Source organism: Colobus angolensis, unplaced genomic scaffold (genome assembly GCF_000951035.1).
Source record: "Colobus angolensis palliatus isolate OR3802 unplaced genomic scaffold, Cang.pa_1.0 Scaffold550, whole genome shotgun sequence".
NCBI classification, from domain to species: Eukaryota; Metazoa; Chordata; class Mammalia; order Primates; family Cercopithecidae; genus Colobus; species Colobus angolensis.
This window is the reverse complement of record NW_012119044.1, coordinates 1,418,380-1,432,045: the sequence shown is the minus strand read 5'-3', so window position 1 is coordinate 1,432,045 and position 13,666 is coordinate 1,418,380. Positions and strand designations below refer to the sequence as shown.

At 36.5% G+C, this 13,666-nt stretch overlaps 1 protein-coding gene across 4 annotated transcripts in view; it reads right to left on the bottom strand.

The window, feature by feature from the left end:
• The window catches only part of SOX5 (SRY (sex determining region Y)-box 5), a 1,042,185-nt gene that overhangs the window by 198,802 nt on the left and 829,717 nt on the right, over positions 1-13,666 (bottom strand). For all 4 annotated transcript variants that reach the window (XM_011961452.1, XM_011961451.1, XM_011961450.1 and 1 more), the window contains 2 exons: positions 9,309-9,481; positions 3,526-3,594 (listed from right to left, as the gene is read on the bottom strand). In XM_011961452.1, coding sequence (XP_011816842.1) covers positions 3,526-3,594; positions 9,309-9,481 — 242 coding nt within the window. The remainder of the gene's footprint in view (positions 1-3,525; positions 3,595-9,308; positions 9,482-13,666) is intronic.

The following is a 13,666-nucleotide window of genomic DNA, read 5'->3' as shown; positions in this document are numbered from 1 at the left end:
TCAACAGCTTCCCTGGTTCTGAGGCCTCTGGACTTGGACTGAAAACCATGCCACCTGCCTCCCAGGGTCTCCAGCTTGCAGAAGGCCTGTTGCAGGACTTAGCCTCCATCATTGGCTCACGCCAATCACCCAGTAAGTCCCCTCTCACATATCTATCTACATCTACATCTATATTTATATTTATATCTATCTGTATCATCTATATCTTCTATTGATTCTGTGACTCTGGGGAACCCTGAGTAATATACCGGGGTATTAATGTAAATGTTTGTGCATACACACAAACAAACAAACTTGTTCATGCTTTTTAAATCAAATGACATATATTTCAAATGGAATAAAGATGTCTAAATTGACTTCTCCTTTAGCAAGATCTCACAAGAACAATAAGCAAAATGTAGGAAAATATTATCTTCCCTGTCATTTGACATATCCATCAAATGAAAAAAATTGCCCAGCTCTAACTCTTATCAATCGAATCCACACAGCAGATCTGTCTAACCCATTTGATGTATTGGATTCCTTTGCTAAAACTGGACCAAGATAATGTATTTTGTATTCATATATGAAACAAACATTTTAAAGGCATACTTAATTGTGGACTATAAAACACTACAGTCTACTACTCCATCAATAAAACACTACAGTCTACTACTACTATAAAACTACTATAAAACACTACAGTCTACTACTCCATCAATTGTTTTCTAAGGCCCGGAGCAACAACGGTACAAAACATCTAAGAAAGTACAATCAGGATGAATAAGTTAGTATGTTTATTTCTACAAGGTATCAAGGCACTGTATTAAAAAAAAAAAGTAGATCAAAATTCTAGATGAGTATTTTCAAATGTCAAATAAGATAATATATGGTAAATTATTTTGTGAGCATTCAATTATATATCCATTTTTAATTAAAATAAATCTTAAAATATTTGTTGTACATTCCAATTGCCTTTTGTGATAGCAGATTCTATATTTACTAGTCTTCATCCTTCCCTATGCTTCCATGAAAAAGGAGGCAGTAGGAAGAAGGAGAAAAGGAAAGAAAAAACATTCTAAAATGAAATATGGCAATGATTTATGTGGTGGGAAAATTAGTCTGTTCTCCATTTTTAATGTCCTATTTCTACATATTCCACCACATCAGAGCTTTCCATAATTGTTTGAACAATCTCAGAGTAGACTCAATAATTCAAATATGTTGTTACTTTCATAACTATTAAGTGTTTATAAGACTTCTCCAAAGTAACAATTGACAAAATATATTTCAGAACTATACTTTTAGTTAATGAATATACTGGAAGCTGTGAAAACGAATTTCTTTCAGGTTATCAGTCTTGCTCAGTACTTATTTGTTGCCTGAAAGGGTTTTGGCTCTGTCAGTTTCATTTATCTGCACTAACCCTAGAAAGAAGACAAATATATTTATATATCTCAATATCTCAATGTTTCCCTCAAATTACTTTCAGTGTGACTTTATTTCCTTTAGGGACTTTTTCTTTTCCCACTCTGAAATAGTAGAGGCTGGCCGCTTAACACTTGGATCAAATAGAAATTCTACGCTTTTAAAATTCTCATACTCCACACAAGTTCTATTATAGTCAGAAAACTTTGCTTCTTATCCTAGCTCTACCAGTTTCTAATTGTGTGGTCTTGGGCATGTTGTTAAACTTGGCCTTTGCTCTCTGGAATATAGTTCCTATAGTTATAGAATTTCTAGAACATATCATTTTTAAGTGCTTTTCATTAAAAATGTTCTGACTTATAAATTATAGTACTTCATGCTCTGAAGCAAGAATCCATCTATTTCAACTTTCTGTCATTATGACAGGGCTTAAAATCCACATTGTGAATGTAGTGGTCATAATTGTGGAATAATTCCTAAGAAAGCACTGAAGGTGTTGGCTAATCTAATTGGTCAGAACAATTTATTAAGCCTTACACACATTTACAATAGGAGTTGAAATCTATTTTTGCCATTCTGTATAACCAAGGACTGATTTCAGTATCACAGAAATTATAAAAATCTAAAACTATTGGTACACTTGTCAAATTGCAGTGAAATCAAGTGACTACCACGTTGCTGATTATGGAATTACCTTACTTAGAATAGGAAAGTGCCATAACAATATTAATATCTATGTTTTGATAATTAAAAAAATTTTAAACGCAGATAACCAGCTACCATCGACTAAAGTCAGTGTACTTTGAACAACATGAAGTTCAATGAACAGTTTTAAACCACTGAAATGAATAACCAAACTTCAGATATGAATGGATTGTAACATGTTAGAAATGTGCTGATCATAATTACAGTTAAGGAGGGGAAAGGTCCCTGGCTGGAACATCTTACTGAACTTCCACTGTCTCACTGAAGCTATCTACAGGTCATTAAAATCCCAGGTAGAATAAGAAAGAAGGAACAGTGACAGGTCAGTTAAATCCATCGAAACTACGTGTGCCTGACTCAATTAGATACAATGGGAGAAATTTGGATGGCAAAGAAGTTAAAACAAGATTAATACAAGAGTGAAATAATTTTGACACATTTGCTTCCTGTCATTTATGATATTTACACTTAATAAAATATGTTGGATCTCAAGATATAACTTCAAGAGAATCATGAATTTCTCTCCAGATTAGCATACTGCAAAGCTAACAGTTGCCTCCAGATGGATGATGTTACATGGGGTTGGATTCACAGCTCCACGAATTAGGTTCCTTGATAGTCACAGCAAGTGAGTACTGAGCACTTACTAGGTGCCCTGACACTATGCTAAGGCTCTTTATCCATGATTTCCTTTAATCCTCAAAAATCTCTATATGAAGTAAGTGCTGTTGAGAAAGCAAACTGTCAGAAGGGAAACAAAGCTGAACTTTTGTCAAAGTTTATGACACTAGCAAGTGGTGGAAACAAGACATCACTGGAAACTTTTTTTCTTTTTGTTACCAATACAGCTGCTGCCTCCTGTACTGATGCTCCTTATCATTGCAAATTTCCAAATAACAAAAATATGGAGGTCCTACAGCCTTCAGGCTTGTTTTCTCCAGGCAAAACCACAGGTAAATCGACTTCAACACCAAATTATTACCATCCCTGTGTTCCACCTTTATCACACATGGCTCTCTGGCATACAATAATAAAGTTCTCTTTGGCACTACTTCTCTAACTGAAAACCTAGGTACCTTTCTGCTTTGGTTCCCTGCACCTACCCAGTTAAGAACACTTATAGACACAATTTAACATTAAAATATAGTTAAATGAAACTTTTATCTACAATCATTTCTTCTCAGCATAAGATGAAAATAACTGTTAGCTTGCTTAGATTGAAGCTCCCTGACACAGTAGGGCCTGTGACTGACAGACACCATTTGCAAGATTCGCATGGCAGAGGAGGTGCTATGTCATGAATTAGCCTGAAAGTCATTTTATTTTGGAGGTCATTTCAGTTAGATATTTAAGGATAAGAAACAGAAAATATTTTTTTAAAATTGTAAGTATATTGAAATTATGATTTCTGACCTGGATCTGTTGCTGGAGCAAATTGATTTTGTGTTGTTGCTGCAGAAGCTGCTGCTGTTGTCTTGCAATCTGTGAAGAAATTGCACATGAGAAATTTACAAGTATATTGGAGTCCGGGAGGAAAGTTACTAATGTTCTGTTTCTCAAAGTTTGATTTGCCACTGATTAAGATGATGAAAATAGATGTGTCTGTGCTCTGAAATTTTCCACAATTCATCCTACGATCAAGGAAGATATTTAGTCTTTAGGAACAGTTATGTTTCTTTTGGCCTAAAACAAATGAAGTCTTAAGATACTAGGACAGTGATCAATCCCAGAAATAAATGTCTGATTTTCAAACATTCCTCTTTCTGGTGACAAATTAAGAAAGGTGCTGCTTCTGACATTTTCAGCCTTTCACTGTGACAGAGTGCTTCACAAATGGGGAGGGGGAGGTTTAAGACTGAGGAGTTCAGAGTAGCACAAAGTATTGCAAGACACTGTATTTATTAGTAAAGTTTTTGTATTTTTTTGTTTGTGGGTAAATAATTTTCTTATTACTGCCTCTCACAAACCCCTAACCAACAATTCAATGCATACTATTGTGGTTTCTGCTTCCATGTCTCTACCAAAATGATTCTTAAGAAGGTTGCCAATCACATCCATTATTTTAAAATTCTGAAGCGCTTTTCAGTCATCACCTTTTGACCTCTCATTAGAATTCAACACTCATATGCTTTCCCCTGATCATGAACTTTATCTGTTGGCTTCTGTGACATCATCATACTTCCCTGGTTTCATCTTTGCCTCTCATGTCTTCTCCTTCTTAGTCACTTTTAATGGCTCTTTCCAGACATTAAATGTTATAATTCTCTGAGACTCAATTTTAGACTCTGTTCTTTTCCTTCATACTTACTTCCATATGTAAGCCAAGTGCTTCTAAATTTGCTTCTCTAGTCTAGACCTTTGTTTTAAGCATCAGGTCCATTTATTGAGAAACTTATTCAAAGGAACCTCAAGTTCAACAAGCCCCAAACTAAATTTGAGATTTAGCCTTCCATATAGTCATCTTAAGTATTTCCTAACTTAGAGAACAGGACAATCACTTCCCACTCCCACTGTTATTTGCATTTATGACACGCTCTACATTTACTTAATATTATGCCCATGTTATGACTTTATATTTGTTTATTTATTTGTTATTAACATATTTCTGTCTCCTAGGGAGAAGTCCATAAATTCAGTGAGGGTAGAGGCCATGTATATTTTACTCACTGTTCTCAGTAAGTCCATTATAAAAGCAATGCTGAATGGATATCTGATAAGAATGCATGAATAGATGAAATGAAAATTGCGAATATTTCATCACATGGGATAGGATGTAACTTCTAACATCTTGAAACTTATCAGTCTCTTATAAATAAGTTCTAGATCTCATTCTCATCAAGTAATAGTCACTAACATTTTTATTTTTAAAAAAATCTCTTAACCTCTATACCTAAAAGTCAAAAACTCAGGAAAAAACTCACACATCACCGTGAATAAAAGAACCCATGTGATAAGGATGAGTCTACATGGCTGCACAAAAGAATTTATTTCCCTATGGATGTTGGTATAATTATAATTATTTTAATGCTTTAATTTTATCTTTGGAATATAGTAAAAAAAATACATTTTTTTCTTTCTTCTTTTTTTTCTTTTTCTTTTTTTTTTTTGAGACAGAGTTTTGCTCTTGTTGCCCAGGCTGGAGTGCAATGGCGTGATCTCAGCTCACTGCAACCTCTGCTTCCTGGGTTCAAGCAATTCTCCTGCCTCAGCCTCCCAAGTAGCTGGGATTACAGGCATCCACCACCATGCCTGGTTAATTTTTTTGTACTTTTACTAGAGACAGGGTTTCACCATGGTGGCCAGGCTGGTCTTGAACTCTAACCTCATGTGATCCACTCACCTCGGCCTCCTAAAGTGCTGGGATTACAGGCGTGAGCCACCATGCCCGACTCACAATTTCTTTTTTTTTCTGAAGAAAGTGGTAAAAGAGACAGTAGAAGGAAGATTACCTTTCTCATTAAGTTTAGTTCCTTCCTCCCACATATCAATATTTCAATTGCTTTTTGCTCCTGCTCCTTATAGTCAATCACAGACCAGCATCCTAAGAGTACTTTTTAAAATATGAGTCCACTTTGGGAGGCTGAGGTGGGCAGACTGCGAGGTCAGGAGTTCGAGACCAGCCTGGCCAATATAGTGAAGCCCCGTCTCTACTGAAAATATGAAAAATGAGCCAGGCATGGTGGAGGGTGTCTGTAATCCTAGCTACTCAGGAGGCTGAGGCAGAATCTCTTGAACCCAGGAGGCAAAGGTTGCAGTGAGCCAAGATCATGCCATTGCACTCCAGCCCAGGTGACAGTGTGAGATTCTGTCTCAAAAAAAAAAAAAAAAACCATATATACATATTTATATATGTAAAACATATAAATATATATGGTTTATATATATATCATGTCATGCTATTCATCTTTCCAAAACACTTTTCTCTTACTCAGCAAAAAGCCGGTGTGAATATAATGCCTGCAAGGCCCTATATGTTTTGGCATCCTGCTACCTCTCTGATTTCATCTCCTCCCCTTTCACCTCATGCTTGCCACATTGCATTCCTAACTGCCTCTTGTACACACCAAGGATGTTCCTGCCTCCCAAGGATACTCCTGCTTCTGGGCCTCTGTACTTACATTTCACTCTGTCTGGAATACTCTGCCTAGACAGCCCCATGGCTCACTCCCACACCTCCTACAGGCTTCTGCTCAAATGTTCTCAGTCAATAATGTCTTCCCTGAGCATCCATTTTAAAAGAACATATTCCCATAGATAATACCCTCATCCCCAGTGCCCTGCTTAATTTTTCAACATAATACTTATCAACATATAGTTTACTGGCTTATGTATTGTCTACCCCTCCCAGCTAGATTTCAGTACACAAGGGATTTTTGTCTGTTTTATCCCCCTACTCTACTCCCACTAACTAGAACAAAACCTGGCACCAAATTGGTGGTCAATGAATATTTATCTAATAGATGAATGTGGAATGGAGCTCAGAATCTGAGGGAAAGGCTTGTCAGTAAACAGGTCCTTTAGCTTTTGTAACAGCTATACCAGGAGTATTAGAACGCATAGAATGGGGACATTCTACACTCAATAGGGAGTGCTGGGAGGCGTGTCAGAAAAAGACTTTGCAGGAGAAGATGAACCTGCCCTGACCCTTAAAGAATAAGTATTAAATGCCCTTCACAAAAAGATCTGCCACCACAGAGTGGTAACTGTGCATGCCTGCTATGTATGGTAGAGAAGTGCTGGGAGAGCCGAATGGGCTCTAGAAACATGACCTGTAGCTATCACCAGGGATCTTCTCTCAGCCTGTAGAGGCAGCACTGCAGGACGTCTCTCCAACACAGGAGAGAAATTCTTGAAGAACCTCGGGGTTTGTAAAGTTCCAAGGAGAATGTCAGAGGTCTTGGGAAAGTATTAGAATCAAAGGATTCTAGAATCCTTTTATAATGTTCAGGGATGGGCTAGAATCTGAAAGAGATAAGAAAGAAACTTCCTCTCCATCAGTCATTGCTTAGATCTTTCAGGACATGTGTGCCCTCAGACCCATCAAAGCAAATAGGGATTATTTACAAAAAATATCCCCAGCCAAGCTACATTTTCAGAGGCTCCTAGGATTCTCCAGAATTCAGTTGACTGAAAGATTGAGAGTTAAGGATAAGAAAAGAGTGGTGTTGTTTTATGCTGTTACAGGCAAGCATTCTGAACTCTTTTATCATAGGGATAAAGCTAGAGGCATATGGGCTGTATCCAAAAGCAAGCCAAATATATCTTTAATGAAAGTGATGAGGCATTTCATTAAAAATAAAACTAACATCTTTTAACAGACATAAACCACCAAGTAGAGAAGAGTAGAATGGGAATAAGAGGGTAGAAAAAAGGAGCTGCTCAAACATAAACTGAGTATTTCTTCATGCCATTCAATCCTGCTAGCTTATACTTTGAAAGATGTTTAGAAGGTTTTGCAGGGATGTGTAGACACACAAATATTAAATAGTGGCCATCCTCCACTTGGGGTGGTGAATGGACTATGCACAGAACATGGAACAGGAAAAGGACTTAGCCATGAAAAAGAGGGCCACACTTATCTGTAAGCTGAAACTATGTCACCTCCCTGCTATCTTACCTTCTATTTACTACCAATTTTTTTTTTAACTAATAGTTCATAGGCATTGCCTCCATTTTCTTACTACGTATTTTCCAGTTTTTATTGTCTGATTTTGGTTACTAAAACACCATAGAAGTCTTACTCTTCAAGGCCAACAATGAGAATCTAAATGAAAAATCTAGTAGTTTCAATTTCATGTTAGAATGACTACTTTTCTGTAGCATTTAACACTGTTCCCTATGACCTCTTAAAATCTCCATTTTGTTTCCTATGACACTGCACTCCTGGCCCCACTTCCATATCTGATTCTTTCTGCATATGTTCATTTTCCTTTCTCTGCCAGCTATATAAGCCAGATCTCCCAAGGATCTACCCTTAGTTCCTTTCTGCTTTCTCGTAATATTACCACTATAAATTAAGGCCTATAAGCCTGCCACATCTCTGCATAAAACACTCCCGTCCCCGATATTAACATGGCTGCCTTTTGTATGTCATTTAGATCTGAGCTCAACTGCCAAAGCTTCAGAAAGATCTAGCCACCCAATCTAAGGAGCATTGCCTTGTCATAGCAATCAACTTTTATCTTATTACTCTGTTTATATTTTTTCAAATTATTTATCACTATATAATATCATTTTGTTAATCTGTTCCTTTATATGTCTCTTTCTTTCCACTAAAATTTAGGGGCTTTGTCTCTCTGGTTAATTGAGATAGCCTCAGTAATTAGTTAGTACAGTGCCTGGCACATAAGAAGCACTAGATTACTATTTGTCAAATAAATGAATGAATGTTATCTCCTCCAGTAGAGTTTAAACCACCATTTCTCTGTAAATAACCTAAGAAACACCTGAGCTCTCTTCCAAAGTGCTGATTGGTGTTTCTAGCTGTCTCTCACATACCTCCAACTGGAAAACCTGACAGCAGCTCTAATTTAACATCATAAAACCACTCTCTTTTCCAAACTTGCTCTTCTTCTGACTTCCTCTGTTTCTGGTGATGGCATTCTCAATCTCCCTATTACTAGGCTCAACACTTTCCCTTTCTTTCCCTTTTGCCTACTCAAAGAACTCTATTAACCATAACTCTTCTACCTGTTTATTCCTTTCATCTCTTTGTCCATCGTCATTACCCTGACTAATTTAGCTTCTCACTCTTTTTAATTTAAAGTACTATAATGACCTTGTAACTGAACTTCCTGCCCCCAGCTGAAAACTCACTTTACTTGTTGAAGCCCACAAGTTCTTCAAAGCATATCTCAAATGTCAGCTCTCTAATGAATTCTTTCAAAATGTTTCTTGTTGAAAATGTTCTCTTGACTCTCCATGGTTCTTTTATGGTATTTTTCTCATGATTTATCAGAATTTACCTTGATTAAAATTACTTCTGCGCTCCTTACCACCAAAGTAGTTAATAAGCATCTTAAAATTTGGGTTTTGTCTGTGGGCGGGTTTTTGTTTTGTTTTTGGCCTTTTAATTTATTTCACGAGGGAGGTGGAAGGTACTCTTATTCATTGTAGTGTGCCTAGGACAGTGACCTATAAGTAGCAGGCAAAACAATGTCTGAGGAGTTTGATTGCATTGCTAAGTTCTTACTCACCTGTTCTTGTTGCTGCTTGGCCAGCTCCATTTGCTGACGCTGTTTCTCAATCTGAGAGGCAGCTAGTTTCTTCTGCTCATCGTGGGCAGCCAACAGCTGCTCTCGTAGGCTGGTCAGCTGGTTGATCATGCCCATGAGTTGCCTTTCTTTCTCAGCTAAGCTCTCGGGAGTCCCTACAAATCACACGGCAATAAAACAGACAAAATATATGAGAAAAAGTAATGATTTCAATGAACATGGCTCTGTTGTATACAAAGCTAGTCCAAATATAAAGTTCAATAAACACAAAAACACTACCTACCTTGTTGTACATTTTCACGCAACAGTAAAAAGTGATGGCAATTTACCCTTTACAAAATACCACAATGAACCTGGCTCTCTGGCACAATAGATAGCACATTGGGCTTCTAACAAAATACCAGAATGACCAAACATTTAGAATGTTTTTACATTTATGACCAGTAATAATCTATAGTTTTTTTTAACTTTTATTGTATAAGTAAAGTTTTAAAAAATGTTGGCTGACCGTCTAGTTTTTAACGTTCTATGCTAGGGCCTGCTGGAAATAAAAAGATGTCCAAAGTACAGTTCTTGGCCTTAAGTACTATAGTTTTTCATCTAATTAAAGAGGCAAGACAAAGACATAAAAAACTAATAGCCATAGTTATTAAGAGGTCAAAGCAGTCATATTAGTGATATGATTCTCCCTTTCTTTAAAAAGTTAAAGATTCAGAACTAAGAAATTCTATGTTAAAAGAGAGCAAACATCTATTTAGATAATCAAGATTTAGACTGTATTCCCCATATGCCAATTCAGAGTCTATCTTCAAAAATAAAATATAGTTAACTGAGCAAATACTTAAGTTTGAGAACACAAATACAGCAATCGTGAGATCATGTGGTTGGTAAATTAGCATCACATTATGGTCATGCAAGCTAATACATAAATCCAAGATTTGGAGAAGTCGTGGTAATCATTTAAAATACATATTACACTCAAGGTATTTAAAACACGCCAAGGAATCTTATTAAGTTAAAATGTATATTTAATATAAGGGAAATGTGTGTGGTTCACTGTAACAGAAACAGTATCACTGTTCACCCAAGGCTGGGTGCAGGGGCTCACGCCTATAATTCCAACGTTTCGGGAGGCCCAGGCAGGAGGATCACTTGAGGCCAAGAGTTCAAGTCTAGCCTGGACAACATAGCAAGACTCCATCTCTACAAAATTTTTCTAAAAAATTAGCTGAGCGTGGTGGTGTGCACTTGTAATCCCAGCTACTCGGGTGGCTGAGATGGGAGGATCACGTGATACTGTTTCTTTTAGAACTCACAAGATAGACAAGGCCCCTATGATAAAGGCTCCTATGATAAAGTACTACCAGTAGGAAAGAACACCTTCTTTAATTACAATTTTCACTTCAAACATAAGACACTATGCACTGGTTTACTGCTGCATTTGCCACCTGTATACATATATAGATAGAAGGATGTGTTATAACTCAGTCACCCTTCTTAACCCTACCAGTTTAGGCTGAAACGGTTTGTTCTATTTGAGGAAGTAGCAGCTATAAGTTAGTAGCTTATAATTTTTATATGCCCTTTTGGAATAGAAAGAAGGATTCTAATGTATTTTACACATAGCCTAGAGAACAAATATTCAGAAAAGAAAATGTGTGAGTAAGGCAGTAACCATTTTTTATGCTCTTTCTTATTATCAATGCCTATCCTTCTTCAAGGCAGGTGGTCAATAATGTGTTGCTAATAATTTATTATATCTCAGATATTTGGATTCCATCAGAATGAATGAACGTTAACTCTATGAATAGTCACATGACTATTATATTCTAATATTAAATAATATAAATATATCCTGGGAAGATTTATTTAATGAAAATATTCATATGCTAGCAAGATAAACATCTTCCTCCATTGTTAATAGAGAAGCAAATTTCTACCACATTTCAAGGAATAAACACTAGGAACAGCAATACACATCATGTCTTAGAATGTGCATAATCTGCAAAGGATAATTCTGCTTTTAGAAATCTAGCCCAAGGCTGGGTGCAGGGGCTCACACCTATAATTCCAACGTTTTGGGAGGCCCAGGCAGGAGGATCACTTGAGGCCAAGAGTTCAAGTCTAGCCTGGACAACATAGCAAGACTCCATCTCTACAAAATTTTTCTAAAAAATTAGCTGAGCGTGGTGGTGCGCACTTGTAATCCTAGCTACTCGGGTGGCTGAGATGGGAGGATCACGTGAATCCAGGAATTTGAGGTTGCAGTGAGATACACTGCATAAAAAAAAAAAAATTCTAGTCCAAAAATACCTTAAGAAATGTGGGTTAAATACTAATTATTTTAAATGAAATTCTAGAAACAACCTAAATGTCAAATAAGAATAATCAAATAATTATGGGTCATCCATAGTAGAGTATTTTGCAACCATAAAAAATTATTTTTGAAGAAAATTTAATGATGTGGGATCTAATTTATGATATAAAGCTAGGTTTAAAAAGCAGTTGGAGAGAAATGAAACGTGTATAGTCACTCAATGTATGCACATGTCTATGTTTAAGATATGAAAGCAAATTTAGCTACATATTAATAGTAGCTATTTCTAAGTGGTGGAATTACAGTTCATTTTAATTTTTTTATTCTTTTTTTTTTTTTTTTTTGAGATAGAGTCTTCTTCTGTCACCCAGGCTGGAGTACAGTGGCGCAATATCGGCTCACTGCAACCTCCGCCTCCTGGGGTCAAGCAATTCTCCTACCTCAGCCTCTCGAGTAGCTGGGATTACAGGCGCACACCACCATGCCCAGCTAATTTTTTTGTATTTTTAGTAGAGACGGGATTTCACCATGCTGGCCAGGCTGATCTTGAACTCCTGACGCCGTGATCTACCCGCCTTGGTCTCTCAAAGTGCTGGGATTAATATTTTTGTATTTAGAAATTTTTCCACAATGGTTATTATTACATTACTTCCATACTCAGAAAAAACTTATTTCACCTCAACACGCAGAAGTATAATTTAAAAGCTTAAGCAAATCAGCACATACTCAACACCTACAGTTGGTCCTGTACAACCCACTTAAGTTAGCCCTCTGCATAGGTGGGTTTCACATTCCATGAATACTGTATTTTGGATCTGTGTTTGGCTGGGAAAAAAATCCACATATAGGTGGACCTGTGGCATTGTAACCTGTGCTGCTCAAGGGTCAACTGTATATATTTGGTGATGAGAATTAACAAATATCATTTTGTCATTAAGTATGTGAAAGATTAACAAAATTATTTGTTTATTTGTTTTCACTTAGTCATAAAGACATAAATAAGATTTCAAATTTAAAACAAAATTTCTAATTTTATAGTCCATATTCATATCAAACTTTTTGAACCTTCAGCCCATCTTGCTGCATCTTAAGCATTCTCACACAACTTCCTAGACACGATTTCATTCCATTTCAACTCCTACTTAACTAACTTTTCTTCTCAATCTTTTTCACTGACTCCTCTTTTGCCACCCATAAATGCCCATATCCTCCCCAGTCCAGTCCCATTCTTTACCTTTTCTGGCCTTGAACTAACATACTTCAACCTCTAAGCACTATATTTCAACAATGCTTAGCATACTTTAACCTCTTGAGTTCTAAAATACATAGTTTCATAGTCAGTGAAATAATAAGGTATGTGCCAAACCTAAGATTGTCCCCCAGTCCTATTAGCTTATTTTTAGATGCAGAATGGGGTATCTCTGAGGGTGTATCTCAGTCATAAAATTCAACATGCATAAAGTGAAACTCACCATTTTCCTGTAATTTGAAAGCATTATCACCAATCAGCATTCTAAAATATTAATGTCTTCAATTTCCTTCTCAACTACCCATCCCTGCATTGATATTAATCAATCACAGTAATTTTTCCTCAGCATAGGTTTGTTTTTCCTTTAATTAAAATTGTATGTTTCAATATTATTATGTTCATATTAGTAAATAATGATGATAAAGGTGTATAGTAAAAGATCTGCTCCCAACACTGCCCCTTCAAAGGTAACCACTATTATTAATTTTTGTATGTCTTATCCTCGATAACGCAGATTTAAGCATATACAATAATATTTCTGTATTAGTTTGCCAGGGCTGCCATAACAAAGTACCACAGACTGAGTGGTTTAAAAGATAGAAATTGCCTTACAGTTCTGGATGCTAGAAGTCTAAGATTAAGTTGTCAGCAGGGTTGATCTGTTCCAGGTCTCCTTCCTTGGCTTGTAGATGTCTGTCATCTCCATATGTGTTCACATTGTCTTGATCTGTACATACCCATGTCCAAATTTCCTCTTCTTATAAGGATACCAGT